At 40.8% G+C, this 17,763-nt stretch overlaps 1 protein-coding gene across 2 annotated transcripts; it reads right to left on the minus strand.

Annotated features, from left to right (window-relative positions):
* Nucleotides 1-232: 232 nt before the first annotated feature.
* Nucleotides 233-17,363, minus strand: CUNH10orf53 (chromosome unknown C10orf53 homolog). Of its 2 annotated transcripts, none has more exons than XM_048807599.1 (3): nt 17,262-17,363; nt 1,116-1,235; nt 233-544 (listed from the first exon to the last, which is right to left on the minus strand). In XM_048807599.1, the coding sequence occupies exons 1-3, from the start codon at nt 17,356-17,358 to the stop codon at nt 480-482; spliced, it is 282 nt and encodes a 93-aa protein (XP_048663556.1). In that variant the 5' UTR covers nt 17,359-17,363; the 3' UTR covers nt 233-479. The 2 variants fall into 2 exon arrangements, with proteins under 2 accessions (XP_048663556.1, XP_048663558.1); XM_048807601.1 differs by lacking the exon at nt 17,262-17,363 and adding an exon at nt 3,979-4,083.
* Nucleotides 17,364-17,763: the final 400 nt, after the last annotated feature.

The raw sequence follows: 17,763 nt of genomic DNA on the forward strand, positions 1-17,763 counted from the left end.
AACAGGAAATTAATCTATAGAAATAACCAGGTTTCCAAATACTGTACTGACATTGACTTTTGGTTCAGACTTCCAAAGGCCTAAATTCCTGCCCCTATCCCCAACCCCAACCTTTTCCTTCCCTTTAATTTTATCTGTTCCTAGCTCTTCACTTACTATAGAATGGAAACTCAAATGCTTCTGGCAATGATGCGTTATTAGTAAGGCATGGTGCTTTGTTATTAGATTGCATTTTATTATTTCCTTCAGCTCAGTATGTACCTGATATTGGAGGGCTATTCCTATGGGTCAAGATTGAGAGATGCTGCAAATGATGTGGTTTTATTATTTTTGTGGCCCCTGTGCAGCCATACAGGAAACCAGAGGCCAGCATCGCCTTGTTCTGATTGGTAGAGCCCGATGTCCATGTTCCGGAAGGCCACTTTGCTGGCATCCCAGAATGGCCAGAGGCAGCTGACATTGTCTGTTCCACGAAGGGATCAGTCGGCATTTAGCACGGCTATTCTGGCCTCTTCACACAGTGGATCTAGCTTACCATCACCTCCTTGGGAGAGAGAAATCATTTTCTTTTGGCCACCTTTACACTCAGTTTGATATTATATTAAATACAACTGGGGCTTACACCAGGAGTGCATTTTCAAAGGCCACAGGCATTTAAAATGTTAATTAGGCTTTAACAGAGTTAGTGGATTGTAAAAACTCTTACTTCTGAGCACAGGGATGCATGCATAGTGCCAGTCTTCCAGGCCAGAAGCCCTCCAGGGCAAAGAACTCCCTAGAATGTTGCTGATGATGCCATATACTACAAGCATATTGACTTTAATTGTCTTAGCAAGTTTAGATAGAACAAACAAGTGGAACAGAAATTAATTTAAAAGCAAATAATTATAAAACACACCTTATTAAAGAGCAGAAAAAGCTATTATCTTTAAATTCCCCATCATATATTTGAAAGCTCAGGGCTTAAGTTCATTTTTTTTTTCTTTTCTGTTTTCAGTGTTCTGGAAACAAGCTCAGTCACAAGCATTTTACTGTGTGTGGTTGGAATGCTCTCCTTCATGTGCTACAGGTTGCGGGGCTCTTAGTTTGAATTAAAAACTCAGAAAGAAGCTTACCAAACTCCAAGTCCTTAATGTTGCAATGGAAGACGATTTCTTCATTCACCATGAGTTCTACCACATTCCAGTCTTCTATCTTCTCTAGGAAGACATCATGTCCATCTTTGGTCAACACAGCTGGAAAAGAGAGTGAGATGGGGACATGCGGACAGACTCCAGACTAATCTGATTGTAGTTGTCCTCATGGATGACAACAGTTTGTTGGCCCGCTCATGGCTGTAAGTTAACCAGATGGTGAGCACGTACATGGACTGACCTAATGTGTACTCACCCTGACTGGGAAGCACAGCTAGACATGAAAAATTCAGATCTTGGTTACAAATTACTCCAGACCCAGAGGATCTGCTGGGCAGTAGCCTTTCTCTAGGAAAGGGTTACTGACCTTTCCACAGGTTTAATCTCATAGAGATGATGCTCAGTGTCAAGGGGGACTTAGGATTAGGCAGCTTCATTCTTACTGAAGAAATATAATTGGTAAACTGTCCAGATGGAAATTAACAAACCAAAAGCTTTAAGAAGCAATTCTAGTCTTTGGCCCAGGAAATGGCACTTAAAATAAATCTTTTCCTTTTTCCTATAAAGGAAAAAACTAGAAAAACAGGGAGATTTTGGCAACAAGATGTTCTTTCTTTCCATATTATTACAATGGCAAAACTCCATGAAAAAGAGAATGGTTGGGTAAACTGTGATATGTTCATAGGCTGAGATTTTATTTAGATGTTTGTGAACTTTTTCCCCACCTTTTTTATTGGTGCACTATAGTTGTGCATAATGATAGGATGTGTTTGTTGTTGTATATTTGCACATGCACACAATGTAACAATATGATTTGGCTACTATCGCTTCCCAGCATTTCCCCACTTCCTCCCTACCTCTCACCTCTTGGTCCCTTTCCTCTATTGACCTCCCTTTGATTTTTAGGAGATCCATCCCAACCTGTTTTCCCTTTTCCTCTCTAGCTTTTGCATATGAAAGAAAACATACAGCCCTCAACCTTCTGAGTTCCATTCATTTTCCCACAAATGCCAAAATTTCATTTTTCTTCCAGCTGAGTAAAACTCCATTGTGTATATATACCACATTTTCTTTATCCATTCATTCTTTGTGAACTTTTTTAAATAGCAAGAATAATACTTGTGATATAAACAAAAATCAGGCAATAAATATGTATAATTCCATATTAAAAATACATGCCCAATATCAATTAAAGTACATATTCAAGAAAGAAGAAAAATACCCAGTGGTTATCTCTCTGTGGTGAGCTGCGATGGAAAGAGAAATCAGATTGGGGACATATTTTTTTAAAAAATCTTAGCATTTCAATCAGTCTTCAGAGGAGAAAAGCAGACATTTATGTCAGTTAATTGCATTTAATTACAAAGACAATTGCTGTTTCAAAATGTTGGCGTGTCCACTTCTTCATCTTTCAATCAGTTCAAGAACATCTAGCCCCAACTGTGAGCATTTTAATTGTGTGATTTTAATTTCACTTGTGGAAAGAAACTTCAGAAAGACTCAGTGAGAATCTCTATTAACAAGATAACACTGCTTGGGCCCCTGATGGCAACCCTAATTGACCTGCGTCAGCTAATGCCTCTCTCTACGGAATGCCATGTCATTTTCTTTGGCATATTTATGTTATTGTATCCTGTTTAAGTGTCTTGTTCTTAAACATCTTTGAAGAAGGTACTCAGCTTGGACCAATGACTTGTTTAAATGAAGCAGTCCTGCTGGTGTGGAATGGTAGTTGATTATCTACCTTTGATTATTTGGGGAGACATGCAGGCAGGACAAAGCACAGGTTTTTTTGGGCTTACAGTTCCTCAAGCAGCACCCCCTGAGGAGAGAGCATCAGTGGAAAGGTACAGTGGGGCCTCCATGTTTGTTGGCTTTGCATTGTACTGCGGAGGAATGGACTTCAATCTGACAGGAAGGCATCAGGAAACAGCTCCCTCTTTGGGGAGCAAGGTGCTGCTACTCTCCTAGTCACACCCAAGGCCAACTCTCCAAGGTTTGAGGGATTCTGGAGAGAATGTTGGCCAAGGAACTTGGAGGAGGAGTCTAGGGGGCATGAGCACCCTGCAACTTGCCCATATTCCCCTCCCTGAAGGGCCTAGCTGACACAGCCTCACTTTGCACTTGGGTTTGGAGTTTGTTTTATGGGGACAGTGTCACTCTTACATGACATAGTGTAGACCTGGAAAGAAACAGGATTTGATCCACCAAATAACCCACCGTATGAGTTAGGGGGTGGTGCTGATTAATGCAGGTCCACCTTATCTGTGAGCAAATGAAGCTCCTTAGGAAGAACCCTCTTAGGAGAGCATCTCCTTTCACCTGCCTTCCATGGGGTTACCAGGAAAGGCTCTTTAAGAGCATGTGTCTCCCTCTCTGACCACAATCCCTTCCCTGCCCCTCCTCCAGGTGCCTAGTGTTAATACAGTCTCCCTGAGTAAACACACAGAACGATGCTGGGCATCAGCACCTGTTCTTGTGGATCAAGGGACGTAAGTCTGATTTGTATTGGAGTGATAACTGCAGCAGGGTCTACATCATACATTCAGCCTCAGGACACTTGTCCCCTTCCAATCAGTCCAGGATGTGATGCGCCCAGCTAGCTGCATGGCCAGGGCAGGCTTAAGGGATCAAAGAAGAAGAATCCCCAGAATTCCAGCAGCTCATCCAAATGCCACCGCTCTATGTGGAGGACCCATTTTTTTTTTCCTGAGCTGCTGTGTAGTTGTCTATTCAAAGAAAGGTCAGATAAACATACTTCCTGAAGCAAAGTCTGTGCAAAGGCAGTGGCTAAACTCCAGCATAAATCAACCAGAAGCTGTAAGGCCACCCGCAGAACACCCACCTCTTTGAAGTGGCACCACATTCTTCAAGAGGGATCTGGATAAAGTGAAGGGACTCAGGAAGAGCTCCATCCTCTTGCACCCTCAGTGGATGATTTAAATGCTGCTGGAAAGGAGGGCAAGGCATACAGACAGGTGTGGTTCTTTCCTTAACACAGATGCAATGCGAAAGGCCATTAATGAGTGCAGCTAATGTATAGCTAGGGATAAGAGAATGGCGCTTGAGGTGGCTTAGCTAAATAACAGTGGTTCTAATTTTAAGGGTCAGTTTCAATTCCTTCCAATTGTTTTGAATGAGTCATTTGGCAGATTTAAGTACAGCAGGCAGGGAGTAACCCTGGCCAGGACAATTACTTAAAACTCATTGTTAAACATCAGTATTGAGGCTAGAATGGAGACATTTTTGCTGAGCTATTATAACTCATGGATAATAAAGAAAGAACAAATCTTTTCAGATTGTTTAAGGCAAGGTAAGTTTCAGAAAAGATTGGGCATATTTCCAAAGCAGCAGGGCTTCAGGAAATAATAAAGGGTTATGAGTTTTTAAAAATAATACTGAGAATTCAGATGCAGATTTTACGGAGGAGGGCTTGCAAATAGATTTGCTTGCTGTGATGTTAGTGTTTGGCCTAAAGTGATGGTGTGGCTGGGTCTGGAGATGGGAGGGGAGAGCATGTGCCCCCTGCTTTGCTGCTATTAACACCCTGGCTCTTGTCACCTGTGGTGACTTGTTGGCAGCCTATATTAGATGAGTTATCATGCATAGATATACAGAGCTTACTTTACCAATCAACCACCTGCTGATACCACACAATCCTCAAATCTCCTTCAGCCATAAAAATGCTCCTCTGGATTTTAAAACTCTCCTTCCCCTCCATTACTGGGGGAGGAGCAATCTGCGCCTGTGGTCTGGGTCTTTGCCTTAGCTCCACTGACTCCTTTACCTTCTGCAGAATGTCCCTAGAGGAAACCACCCACATTCAATGACTCACCCAATTCTCCCCCACTCTTCTCTGACCATTCTCCTTTCTTAATTTTTAAAAGTACTTGTGTTGGGAAAAATTGGTTTTAATCTCTAAAATTTTTGTTGGACTATAAAAGTAATGCAGATTTGTGATTAAAAATTATAAAAATAGACAAAATTTTTTAATCATCCATAATTCAGCCCTAGTCTCCTCTTGGTCTAAAACAATAGAAATGGGGTGGTGGTATTCATGGTATTCAGGAACGTGCTTTATGACCTTAACACTATGTCATGGGGACCAAGCCCTGTCAATACACATAGTCCTGCATTATTTTTCACTTCCACATTGTACTTCACATGCTGAATGTGCTCCGATTTATTTAACCATTCCAATTTCTGGGCTTTTTTCCCTCCCAATTTTCACTATCTCCAAGAATGTTGCAGAAAACATTGATGGGCATACCTCCTTGTTTATGTGCAATTTTTCTTTAAAACAAGAAGTAGTTAGAAATGGAACAGCTGGATTCTACAGTATGGATTACATTTTAATAGACACTGCCAAGCTTACCTCCAAGGTCACTGTCCAATTTTCCTTCCCACTGAGAGAGTATGAAAGCACTCATTTTCTAAGTCCTTTTCTCAGCCATAAGTTCATATATCTCTCGAGATAACTTCTGCTCAATAGTTTGGTGTTCACTGGCCATTCTCTTCTTGAAATTCCTGTCTCACCTGCCTCCTTCCACATCCAGTGCCCATTCCTTCTCTGGCTTCTCTTAACACTCTGCCCCTCAGAGCGAGTCCTGTCAACATACTGCTGTCTGCTTGGTTCTGTCTTTCATTGCTTCATTCCCCTTCACCTCCTGAGATTCCAGCATTTGGCCTCATGCAGGTTGACTTACTTAACTAATCTTTATTGCTCCTTATGATATGCCTGGCAGAGTTCTAGGCACTGGGAGCTAGAAGAGAATGGAACAGACAAGAATCCCAGCTCCCTGAAGCACACATCCAAGTGCGCAAGAAGGATAATGAGGTAAATAGGTGAAATATATGTGGTTTCAGGTAGTTATGAACAGAAATAAAGGAGGAGGGACGAGACGAAAGAGAGAATCAGAAAGAAGAATTGAGATTTTAGGTGGGAATACCCAAAGAAGGCCCGCCCATGAAGGTGACTGTTGAAGAAGATCCAAAACCTGAGACAGTGAAAAGTGAAGAAAGTGTTGGAAACAGCTTTCCATGTGGAGAACTGCCAACACTTGGGTAGAAGTTTGCAAGGAGTATTCAGGGGTCCTCGAGGAGGTGGGTGTGGCTGGAGCCATAGGGTAAGCAGTGGTGGGAGAGAGTAGGTCAGGAAGGCCATGAGGAGTCTGGCAGCCATTGCAAGTTCTTGGCTTCTACCCTGAGTGAGCTGGGAGCCACTGGATGTTCTTAGAGGCAAAGGTCATGCTCTAACTCAGGATTAACAGTGTCACCTGGCTTTGATACTGAGACTGCAAGGGGACAAGCAGGGTCACAGGAGCCCAGTCTGGAGGCCAGCGCAGTAATCCAGGCAGAAGATGATGGAAGCTGAACAAAAAGGTGGAGGAGGGAGGTAAGAAGGGGCAAGAGGGCTGGATTGTGGACATGCCTTGGGATAGAGCTGACCGGACGGACTGACCCACTTGGTGGGGAGTGTGAGGGAAGGGGGAGTGAACAATGACTGCAAGGTTTTTGGCCTGAGTAACTGAAGGAGTGCAGCTGGCATGAACAAGACAGGGAAGCACCCAGGAGTTGCGGAGGTGAGTGTTAGGAGTCCAATTTGGAAACCTTGGACACACAGAGACTGAGCTGCCTTCTCAACATTCTGGCAATGAGAGCTCCTGATTAAAGATATAAATTGGGGAGTCATTAGTCTGTAGATGTCATTTAAAGTCAGGCACTCTTAATTCAAATTTCCTGCCTTCATTTTTCTTCTGAATTCCAGAACATAATTTCTAACTGAAGCTTAATTTTCCCCCCTCTCTTCTTTGTTTCTTGCTGGGAAGGAAGCAGGAAGCAAACCCAGAGCCTCACACATTCTAGGCAACTGCTCTACCACTAAGCTTCATCCTCAGCCCTTAATATTTTTTTAATAGTTCATTTTCCCCCATTTCTCTTGCCAGAAGCTTCACCTTCAGAATTGGCTTCTTAGAGGACAGTCCGATCTCATCATGCTTCAGTTCAAGAACCTTTGCTGGCTGTCCATTGGCATGGGCAAAACAGGCCAGACTCTCTTTCTGGACACTGTCCTCCATCCCCGACCCAATCACTTGCTGTTCCCCAAACATGATCCAAGCGGTCCCCTCCTCCCTTTCCCTAAGTTGACCTGCTCCCCTGGAATAATAAGAAATGACACTTGTTGAGCCCTTACTATGTACACACATTTCTTAGGAGAATCTCACTCCTTGAGGTGGGGATTCACATTCTTCTTTACCAATAAGTAAACAGAGGCTCACAAAGGCTAAATGACTTTGGCTTTGCCCACAAAGCTACTGATTTGATGGGGACAAGTTCAAAACCAGATTGGTTGGACTTCAGAGCCTCTGTTCATACTGTCTCCCTGCCCAAGAGTATAGGAGACAAGCGGCCAGGGAGGGGTGACAGGTAACATTGACAGGATTTGTGGACAAACTAGAGGAGGGATTTTTCCCCTCAATACTAATAAGTTGTATATTATAACAAAATGTTCATTTATGCTTTCTGCTTTAATGATTTTGGCATGTAAATGATCTAATTGAATTTTTATGATTGTGCCAATTATTGGAGGCAGTAACGAACACAATTAAAAGGGCCTGCAGACATCAGCAAAATGGCAGAGCAGATAGCCCAAAACTCCCATATCTTTGCAGTAACATAAAAATAGACAAAAATAATCCTTCCTCCCACCACTGAAACTGTGAGAACCAACTTTGTCATAATTCTAGAAAATAGTCAAAGGTCTATAGCAATAAAGTGAGCACTAATCAAGAAAAAAGCAACCTGAAAACAGTAAGCAAGCTTTGTGGCATTTTTACGTGTCCTTGACCACTTTCTCCCTGACTTGGTGTCATCTTGAAGACTGTAGCTCATGTTCCCAGTATGGACCCTCATCTTTAATTCCAGAGAATGCAGAGCAGATCCTATTGGCAGATTCTTGTGTTGTATGTTCTAATCTATTTGGGGACTTCCTGAAGGACTGACACAAGGCACTTGTCTTTGCCTAACTTAGGATTCACACAGGGTAGAAAAGCCATGAGAAGGGTTTAAAAACATTGTGAGGCAAATGGAAAATCTACAGTTGCCTGGACAAAAGTATCGGGACATACAATATAGGTCATAAAGTCCAAGAGGAAAAATCAGAGAGAGAGAAAGAATTTCTTTGAGAAGTTAGGGCTTTCAAAAGCATTCATGTATCTGAACAATTTAGAAAACAGAGTGCATGCCCAGTGTGGGATGCATGTTCAGAAAAGACTGAAGATCCTACCTTTCACCACTGATCTATAGGCTCAGTGAAAGCAGGGGGTAAAGGCGGAGGCAGAATTGTAGACAACCTGGATAAGTGCTAAAAAGTGTCTCAACCGGGCACAGTGGTGCATGCCTGTAATCCCAGTGGCTTGGGAGGCTGAGGCAGGAGGATTGCGAGTTCGAAGCCAGCTTCAGCAATGGCAAGGTGCTTAGCAACTCAATGAGACCCTGTCTCTAAATAAAATACAAAATAGTGCCAGGGATGTGGCTCAGTGGTTGAGTACCTGGGAGTTCAATCCCTATACCAAAAAAAAAAGAAGAGTTTCTCAACAGAGCAACCACACAAGAAATGGAAGGATTTTTGTTTCATTTTAAAGCTCCTGGCATTCAAGGAAATCTTTGTCAAAACACTGATTAAATATAGGCCAAGCCTTCAAAAATTAAGAAGAGCAAACTCTGGGGAAAAAAGGAAAATCTCATTTCCAGGAGGAATAAAATAAAATATTTGCTCTCTTGAGGGGGTGTGTGTTTGTGTTGCTGAGGGTGAATCTGGGCCTTGTGAATGCTGGACAAGCACTCTGCCACAACATATTATAACTTTTGGATGTGTGATTTTCAACAAAAGCAATAGCAATAACAAAGCATACACAGAAAGAGGAAACAAAACAAAACAATTGTCGAAAACTGTCCCTGAGGAATAGGAAGCATTGAACTTATTTTAAATAAATTATCATAATATTCTCAAGAAACCAAAGATAACTGTAAACAAAAACTAAAAGAAACAAGGGAAAATGATGTATGAACAAAATAAGAATATTATGAGGAAAAAACAAACAAAAGAAAGAAAGAAAGAAAGAAAGAGAAATAAAAAAGAGAGAGAGCCAAACAAAAGTCCTGGATTTGAAAAGTACAATAACTGAAATTAAAAATTCACTAGACAGTTTTGACAGCAGATTTGAGTAAGTAGAAGAAAGAATCAGAAAATCTAACGACAGATAAGAGAGGAGCAAAAAGAAAAAAGAACAAAGAAAAATAAACAGAACCTTGGAAAACTGTGGGAAACTTTCATATATGTATGTATGTAATGTAAATAACAGCATATTCATAATGGAAGTCTCAGAAGGAGAGGAGAGAGAAAGGGACAGAAAGGATATTTGAATAAATAACTGAAAGTTTCCAAATTTAATGAAAGCCATGAAGATACATATCCGAGAATCTTGACTAATTCCCAGCAGGATAAACTCTAAGAAATCCATATGAAGACATGATACAGTCAAACTGCCAAAAGACAAAGGCAAGCAGTGAGAGAGAGGAAACTCATCACGTATAAGATGTCCTGAATAAGATCAGTAGCTGATTGCACATCAGAAGTCAGGGCAGCGAGATGCTCACAGCAAGACTCATTTAAAGTGCCAGAAGAGGGGACTGGGGATGTGGCTCAAGCGGTAGCGCGCTCGCCTGGCGTGCGTGCGGCCCCGGTTCGATCCTCAGCACCACATACAAACAAAGATGTTGTGTCCGCCAAGAATTAAAAAATAAATATTAAAAAAAAATTCTTTAAAAAAAAAAAAAAAGTGCCAGAAGAAAAAAGTAAGCCTGGTGCATTGGTCAGAGTTCTCCAGGGGAACAGAATCAACAGGACACTACATTCATCATAAGTGAAAATATTTAAGTCACACAGGCACTTTATACACCCCACTGCCAAGCATTATAGCTTAGCAAAACAGTACACCATAGAGTGTCCGTGGTTTCCTGTCACGATCCTGTGGCTGACTGGGAACTGCCACTTGCTGCTGCTGCTGTCTAGCATTGCAAAGGAGTATCATCACTAGCCCAGGAAAAAAAGAAAAAGATCAAAGTTTAAAATTTGAAACACAAGTTTCTACAGAATGCATGTTGCTCTTTCACACTATTATAAAGTCAAAAATTTGTAAACCAAATCATTATAGATTGGAGACAATCATCTATGGAGAAGAGTTTTAAGGAATGGACTCAGAGACATAGGTATGGTTTCTATGTTGCGGTCTCAAGGAAAACTTTTTCTTCTTCAGGAAACCTGAATCTTTTTTCTCTTAAGGCTCTAAACTGATTGGAAGAGGCCCATCCACATTATGAATGGTAATCTATGAAGTCTAATGATTATAAATAATAATCACATCTAAAAAGATACATTGCAACATGTAGACTATGGTTTGACCAAGCAATTGAGCACCATAGCCCAAGTTGAAAATGAAGAATCACAACTGTCAGCCAGTATATCTGACAAAACTATCCTGCAAGAATGAATGAGAAGGGGAAAAGTCCTGGGGAATGATATTGGCCAAACTGTATTGTTATATTGTGTATCGTGGGCATGTAGGAACATGTAACAACAAATCTCATCAGTATGTACAACTATAATGCACCAATAAAAAATGTGAGAGAAAAAGTGAATGAGAAACCAAGACATTACCCAATAAATAAAAGTTGATGGTGTTTGTCATCGGTAGATCTGTGCTACATGAAATGCTAAAGGAAGCCCTTCAGGATGAATGAAAGGACATCGGAAAGTGACATGGAGCCAAACGAAGAAACAAAGAGGACGGGTAAAGGCAGTGATATAGATACATAGAGGAGCAAGTGTCACTTCACTTTTTGTTCATAACATCTCCTTCTTTTTGCCATATGATTAAAAAAACAAATCAATAACAGAGTAATTATAAATCTATGTTAATGGGTACATAATGTACAAAGATTGGATCTGTAACATAACAACCTAAAGGAAGAGGGACATGGGACACCAGGCATGGTGACACATACTTGTAATACCAGCATTTGGGGAGGTTGGGGCAGGAGGGTGGCAAGCTTGGCCAACCTCAGCAACTTAGCAAGATCCTGTCTCAAAAAAAAAATCTATATATGTAGGTTACTGGTAAAGAGTCCCTGGGTTCCATGTTCCATTCTCCATTTCCAGGAATACACACACACACACACACACACACACACACACGGGGGTGGGTGGGGGGGTGGTATTTGTATACTAATTAAAATTAAATTGGTATTATTTAAACAAAGTCTTTAAAAGTTTAGGATATTAATTGTAATCCCCAAATTAGTAACTAAAAACATGCCAGAAAGGATACAAAAAAAGTAAAGAAGAGGATCAAAGAGGTACATTACAAAAATACAAAAATAATAATGGAGAGATTTAGAAACAAAATCATGTAAGACATACAGAAAATAGCTGATTGGCAAAAGTAAGTCTTTCCTTAGTAATAATTACTTTAAATGTAAGTAAATCAAACTCTTTAACTAATCAATTTACTGCTAATAAATGAAATTAGCAAAGTTAAAGGATACAAAATAACACATAAAAGCAGTTTTATTCTATACACTGACAATGAAGAAATTTAAAAGGAAATTAATAATTCCATTTAAGATACCATCCTAAAGATAAAACACCTAGAAACAGATTTAAGCAAGAACTGGGGTTGTGGCTCAGAGGTAGAGTGCTCGCTTAGCATGCATAAGGGACTGGGTTTGATCCTCAGCACTGAAAAACCAGCTTCTACCTCAGAGCAAAGCCTGACCATGAAAGGGGGAATGACCCTTGTCCTTGGAAAGACCCACAGAGCACTCCTAGGCACATACCCACCCTGATGAGTTGTTTATCTACAAATAACAGGAGAGATCTGCTGTGCCAGGTGTCCCTGACTCAGTCAGACTAGGTGGGGACCCATAGCAACCCTCTAGCAGCCACCAATCAGCATGAGACAGGGAAAATACCTGGCAGATGACCCTCCCAGTAGTTTATGGTGGTTGATAACATGTTGGGAAACCATGTAGTTCAGCAAGTACTCCACTCGTGGCTTAAACCAATCAGTTCAGAGGAATCCCCCTTTTTGTACTAGCCAATCACCCTTACCCAACTTGTTCCCACCAGTGAATGTGCTAATTATGTTTTAGAGTTGTTTTATGATTTTCCTGCAGTGTGTGATGATTTGCTAAGAGATGCTCTGATGTATGTGAAGTCCCTGCCTTTCCTAAAGAATGTATAAAACTGCTGCAAACCCTGGGCTTGGGGCCTCTCAGCGTCACCAGTTGCTGTGTGCGCACCAAAGACCGAGCTATCTCGCAATAAACACCTCTTTGCTGCTTACATCGATCTTGGTCTCTGGTGGTCTTTTGGGGGTCCTGAATTTGAGCATAACAGCACCACATAAAAATAAAATAAAGATATTGTATCCACCTATAACTAAAAATTTTTTTAAAAAAGAAATAGATTTAAACAAAAAGATGCATGTCTTGTACACTGAAAAATGACAATAATTGCTAAAGAAAATTAAAGAAGACCTAAATAGATGGAAATACATCCTGTGTTTAGGGAATTAAAAGACTTAGTATTGTTAAGATGATGATACTACCCAAAGTACTGTACAGATTCAATGAGACCCCCATCAAAATCCCCTGGCATTTTTTTTTCAGAAGTGGAAAATTTATAGAGAATTTTAAAGGACCCAGAATAGCCATAATGAAACTGGGACTCATTATTTCTTGATTTCAAAACTTACTACAAAGCTACAGTAATCAAAACAGTGTGGTACTGGCACAAGGATAGACATATAAAACAGTGGAACAAAACTGAGAGCTGAGAAATAAACCTGAGAAATAATTGACTGAGGTTAATGATTGGACAATTGATTTTTGAAATGGGTGCCAAGACCATACAATGGGTAAATAGTCTAAGAGCAAATGGTGTTGGTAAAATTTGATACCCATGTGAATACCTCTTGAATGAAGTTGAATCATTATATTATACCATATACAAAAATTAACTCAAAATGGATCCAAGATTTAAATTTGGAAATTTAAAAACTCTTAGAATAAGACAGGGGGAATATGCTTGAACTTAGATTTGGCAATAGTATCATAAATACCAGAGCACATGCAACAGGAGAAAACTACAGATAAACTGGACTTCATTAAAGCTAAAAATTTTGTGCATCAAAAGACATTATCAGGTGCACAGGTGCAGCCTCGGGAGGCTGAGGCAGGAGAATGGCAAGTTCAAAGCCAGCCTCAGCAACTTAGCAAGACCTTGTCACAAAATGAAAAATAAAAAGTGTTGGGGATGTGTCTCAGGGGTTAAGCACCCCTGGGTTCAATCCCAGTACAAAAAAAAAAAAGATCAGCCATATTTCAGCAGGCAACCATCTCTACGTCACTGAGCCCCAATACAAACTCTGGACTTAAAGTTCAGGCAAATTTAACCTTGTTGGCAATATTCTGAGTGTATCGTCACACACTGTTGCCAGGAAAAATGAACACCACTTAATAATTCCACTGTGAGAAGAAAATTGGAAGCTTCACACTTGGAACTCTCCTGAACTTTGCCCTGTGTATCTCCTCCCTTAGCTGATTTTAGTCTGTATTCTTTCATTGTAATAAACTATGAGTAAAATTTTAAATATTTTTTTGTAAATCATAGGCTTAATAAGTATCCAGTATCCAAAATATATAAAGCACTCTTCCAATTCAACAATAGAAGAGCAACCCAATTTAAAAATGGGCAAAGGACCCACACAGACATTTTTACAAAGAAGACACACAAATGACCCATAAGCCCATGAAGGAGGCCTAGTATCATTAGTTATCAGGGAAACAGAAGTCAAAACCATGAGAAACCAATTTATACCTACGAAGATTGGCAATAATACAAAACAAAACAAAGAAACAAAATAATAAGTATTGGTGGAGAATGTGGAGAAACTGGAATCCTCATGCATTGCTGATAGGAGTGTAAAATGATATAGCTGCTCTGGAAAGTTCTTCAAAAGGTTAAATGTAGAGTTATCATATGACTCAGCAGTTCTACTCCTTTGAACAAAGGGACTCAACCAGACTCTTTGTAAGGTTCATAGCATCTCTGTTGGCAATAACCAAAAGGTGGAAATGGCTCACATGTCCATCAATGAATGAGAATGAGCAAAATCTGGTATATACATAACATGGAATATCATTCAGTCATAAAAATGAAATATAAATACATGCTACAACATAGATGCTAAGTTAAAATAATCCAGACACAAAACAACACATATTATGTGATTTTACGTATATTAAATACCAGAATGGACACATGCATAGAGACAGAAAATATATTAGAGAATTTCAGAGGCTGGGAATGGGAGATAGAGAGTTATTGTTTACTGCATATAGAGTTTCTCTTTGGATCTTAGAAATTTTTTGAAAACAACTAAGTGATGATGGTTCTATTACACTGTGAGTAGAATTTGTGTCACAGAGTTAAAACTTGAAATGCTTAAAATGTCAGAGTTTGTTATAAATATTTTACTCAATAAAAAATAGGAAAGAAAATAAATAGCTGAACTGCCAGAAAACATGCAGATGGGATGTGGAGGGTGAGCTTGCATACCTAGGACGGGGGCAAAGAGTTCTGCAGAAGTACAGAGTCTGTGGACAAAAGGAGAAAGTGAAAAGGGATAGAGATCTCTTGAATTCTTTTTCAGCAGTCTAAGATTCCTGCTATTTTTAGAGAAGCACTGTAGCTGCTCAGTCTTATCATTTAGTGGACTTTAGCTAGAGGTGGTTGCGAGGTGAGAGGTGGGTGGGGGATCTTATCAGAGGGGCAGGAAGAGAAGTCAATTATATAGGTGGGGTCCTTAGCCAAGACTACAAAACATTTTAAGCATCATCATGTAACAGTGCTGTGGACTGAATTGTATCCCCCCATAATTTGTGTATTGAAGCCCCATCTTCTTTATGACTGTATTTGGAGAAAGGACCTTTAGGAGGTAACCAACGATAAATGAACCCTAATCTGATGGAATTAGAGTCTTTATAGAAAGAAACACCAGTCTCCCCACCATGGGAGGGCAAGAGAGAGGGTGGCTGTCATCAAGCCAGAAAGGGAGCTTTCCCCAGAAACCAACCTAACTGGACCTTGATCAGGGAGTTCTAGCCTCCAGACTGAGAAAACAGACTTCTGTTGTTAAATCACTAGTATGGGGCATTTTGTTATGGCAACCCAAGGAGACTAATGTGCACAGTATCTCTTTACAACAGAAATGTCTCAGTCAACTGTTTTCTCAGAGCAAGTAACTTTCTCTGTCAATTGAAATTCTACTTGTCTATCAAACTTGAACAAAAAGCATTTCTTCTAGGATTGTCTTCCCTGAAGGCCATACCAAGACTGATTTTTTTTTTTTTTTTTTATTCTCTGGACTCCTACAGCATTTTGCCTGGAAGATCCTTACTTTGGGTCAAGACTTAGTCCTGGATTCCCTTTCATTTGGAATGTTCTCTCTAAATTACTGGTGCATCCCTTTCCATCTCCAGCTTGGGCTTTTTCTCTGAACTCCAGAACTGCAGATCTGACTGACTACTTTCATCTAGGAAGCTGAAAGCACACAAAATTTAATATGTCCAAAATGTTCCTCCAAATGTCTTTGGTGTTTTTCAATTTTAGTGACTAACACCTCCATTCATCAACATCTTCTCAAGCTAGACACAAACTAGATGTAGTTGGCATCCTCTTTGCCCTTGCCTACCACATCCATCCTCTCATGCAGTAGCACTACTTTTATTATGACCCATTATCCCCTTTGTGGCTGTCCTGGTCCAAGCTACTCTCATCTTGATCCTGGACCACCCTCAGCTTGTCCTTTCTTCCACATTTGACCCCTCTAATTTGACCCTTCTAAACAGTTCTCAGACCAACCTTGGTTTCGTCTCCCTGCCTAGAGTTTTTATGTGATCCTGGAGGATCTGGCCCCTGTCTATCTATCCAGATTCATTCCTTCAACAATTCTATCATTTTCCCATGCCTCCAACTTTTGCAGGTATCAGTGCTTCTGCCTGGAATGCCTCCCGCTACCTCCTGGCAGTGGTGAGGATTGAACCCAGGGACTCATACATGATAGGTAAGCACTTCACCACTGACCTATACCCCCAGGCCTCAGGATTTTTTGTGACTGTCTTTATCTGGTTAGTTTCTATTCATTCTTTTTTGAGGGTTGGAATTGGGGATGGGAACTGAACCTAGGGGTGCTTTGCTACTGAGCTACATCCCAAGACTCTTTTTATAATTTTTTATTTTGAGACAGGGTCTCACTAAGTTGCATGGCCTCAAACTTCCCATCCTCTTGCCTCAGCCTCCTGAGTTGCTGGGACTACAGGCATGCACCAATCATGACCTGCTTCTACTCATTCTGTAAATCTCAACTCAAATGTAATTCCTCAAATGAACCCTTTCCTCCACCCTATCTCCTCCAATTGTGGACAGACACTGGTCCCACTATGGGTAGGCTCCCTCCACTTTCTGTGCTTCGGCACACCTGTCATTTAATAGTCAACAATGAGAAGATCACTTAAAGGATATACAGCATGGTTCAACAGTGTATCCTAGGTACCTGGAAGAATGACCCACACATATTAGATGTTCAGTAAGTGTTTGCTGCATAAATGATCAAGGAACAAAATCTCAGCACTCCCATTTTCCATCCATTTGACTTGGGAAAGTCACTTAATATTCTTGATTCATAAAGAGAGTTTATTTAATTTTTAAAGTTTTATATTAAAAATTAAAGAAAAAAATAAAGTTTTATATTATTATTATTATTATTATTATTATATCAAGGTGGGCCTTAGGCTCGTGTTTGCGTCCACTCTTATGTCCAAACAATGAAAGCCAGAGGAAGCTGTTTAATCATCCTGGGTAGTGTGGGCTCTGGGAAGTCTTCCTGGGGGAGGTGGCACTTGGTTAGGGTCTAAAGGGGTCTAAAGAAATCTAGGCAGAGAGCACGCACTGCATGGATACTCGGAGGCTGCGGCTCACAGAAAGCCAGGCGTTGGGTGGCCCACCTTGCAGGCCCTCCAGGCGGAAGGTGCGGTGTTCCACTGAGAGCCCCGCCGCGCTGTATGGCCCGTAGCGCAAGATGACCACAGCGTTCCTCGGCATGGCGCTCGCTGCCGCCTGAGGCTGCAGCCTGGGATACCAAACAACGCGCGTTGCTGGGTAACCGCTCTTCCTGCCCCCAGAGGATTGGGCGAGGCCTCGAGTGGGCGGGACTAAGGCGGGGCCCGGGAATTCCACCCCAACAAAGCTCCAGCCCAGGGGTGGGTTCGTTCTCCCCACCCTTAGGGGCAGGGAAACCAAGGCAGTTTCAACCTGCGAGGCAGGTGTCGAGGATAAGTAACAATAACCGACATTTACGGTGAAGATATAGGAAGTTTGTGTCAGGCTACAGTGCTAATCACTTTACAGATTTGTCATATATATATATAATTTTTAATATATTATATATATATTTGTTTTATATATATATATATATTTTTTTTTCCTTTTTTCTTTTTTTTTTTTTGT

The sequence above is a fragment of the Marmota marmota genome, unplaced genomic scaffold (genome assembly GCF_001458135.2).
Source record: "Marmota marmota marmota unplaced genomic scaffold, marMar, whole genome shotgun sequence".
NCBI lineage: Eukaryota > Metazoa > Chordata > Mammalia > Rodentia > Sciuridae > Marmota > Marmota marmota.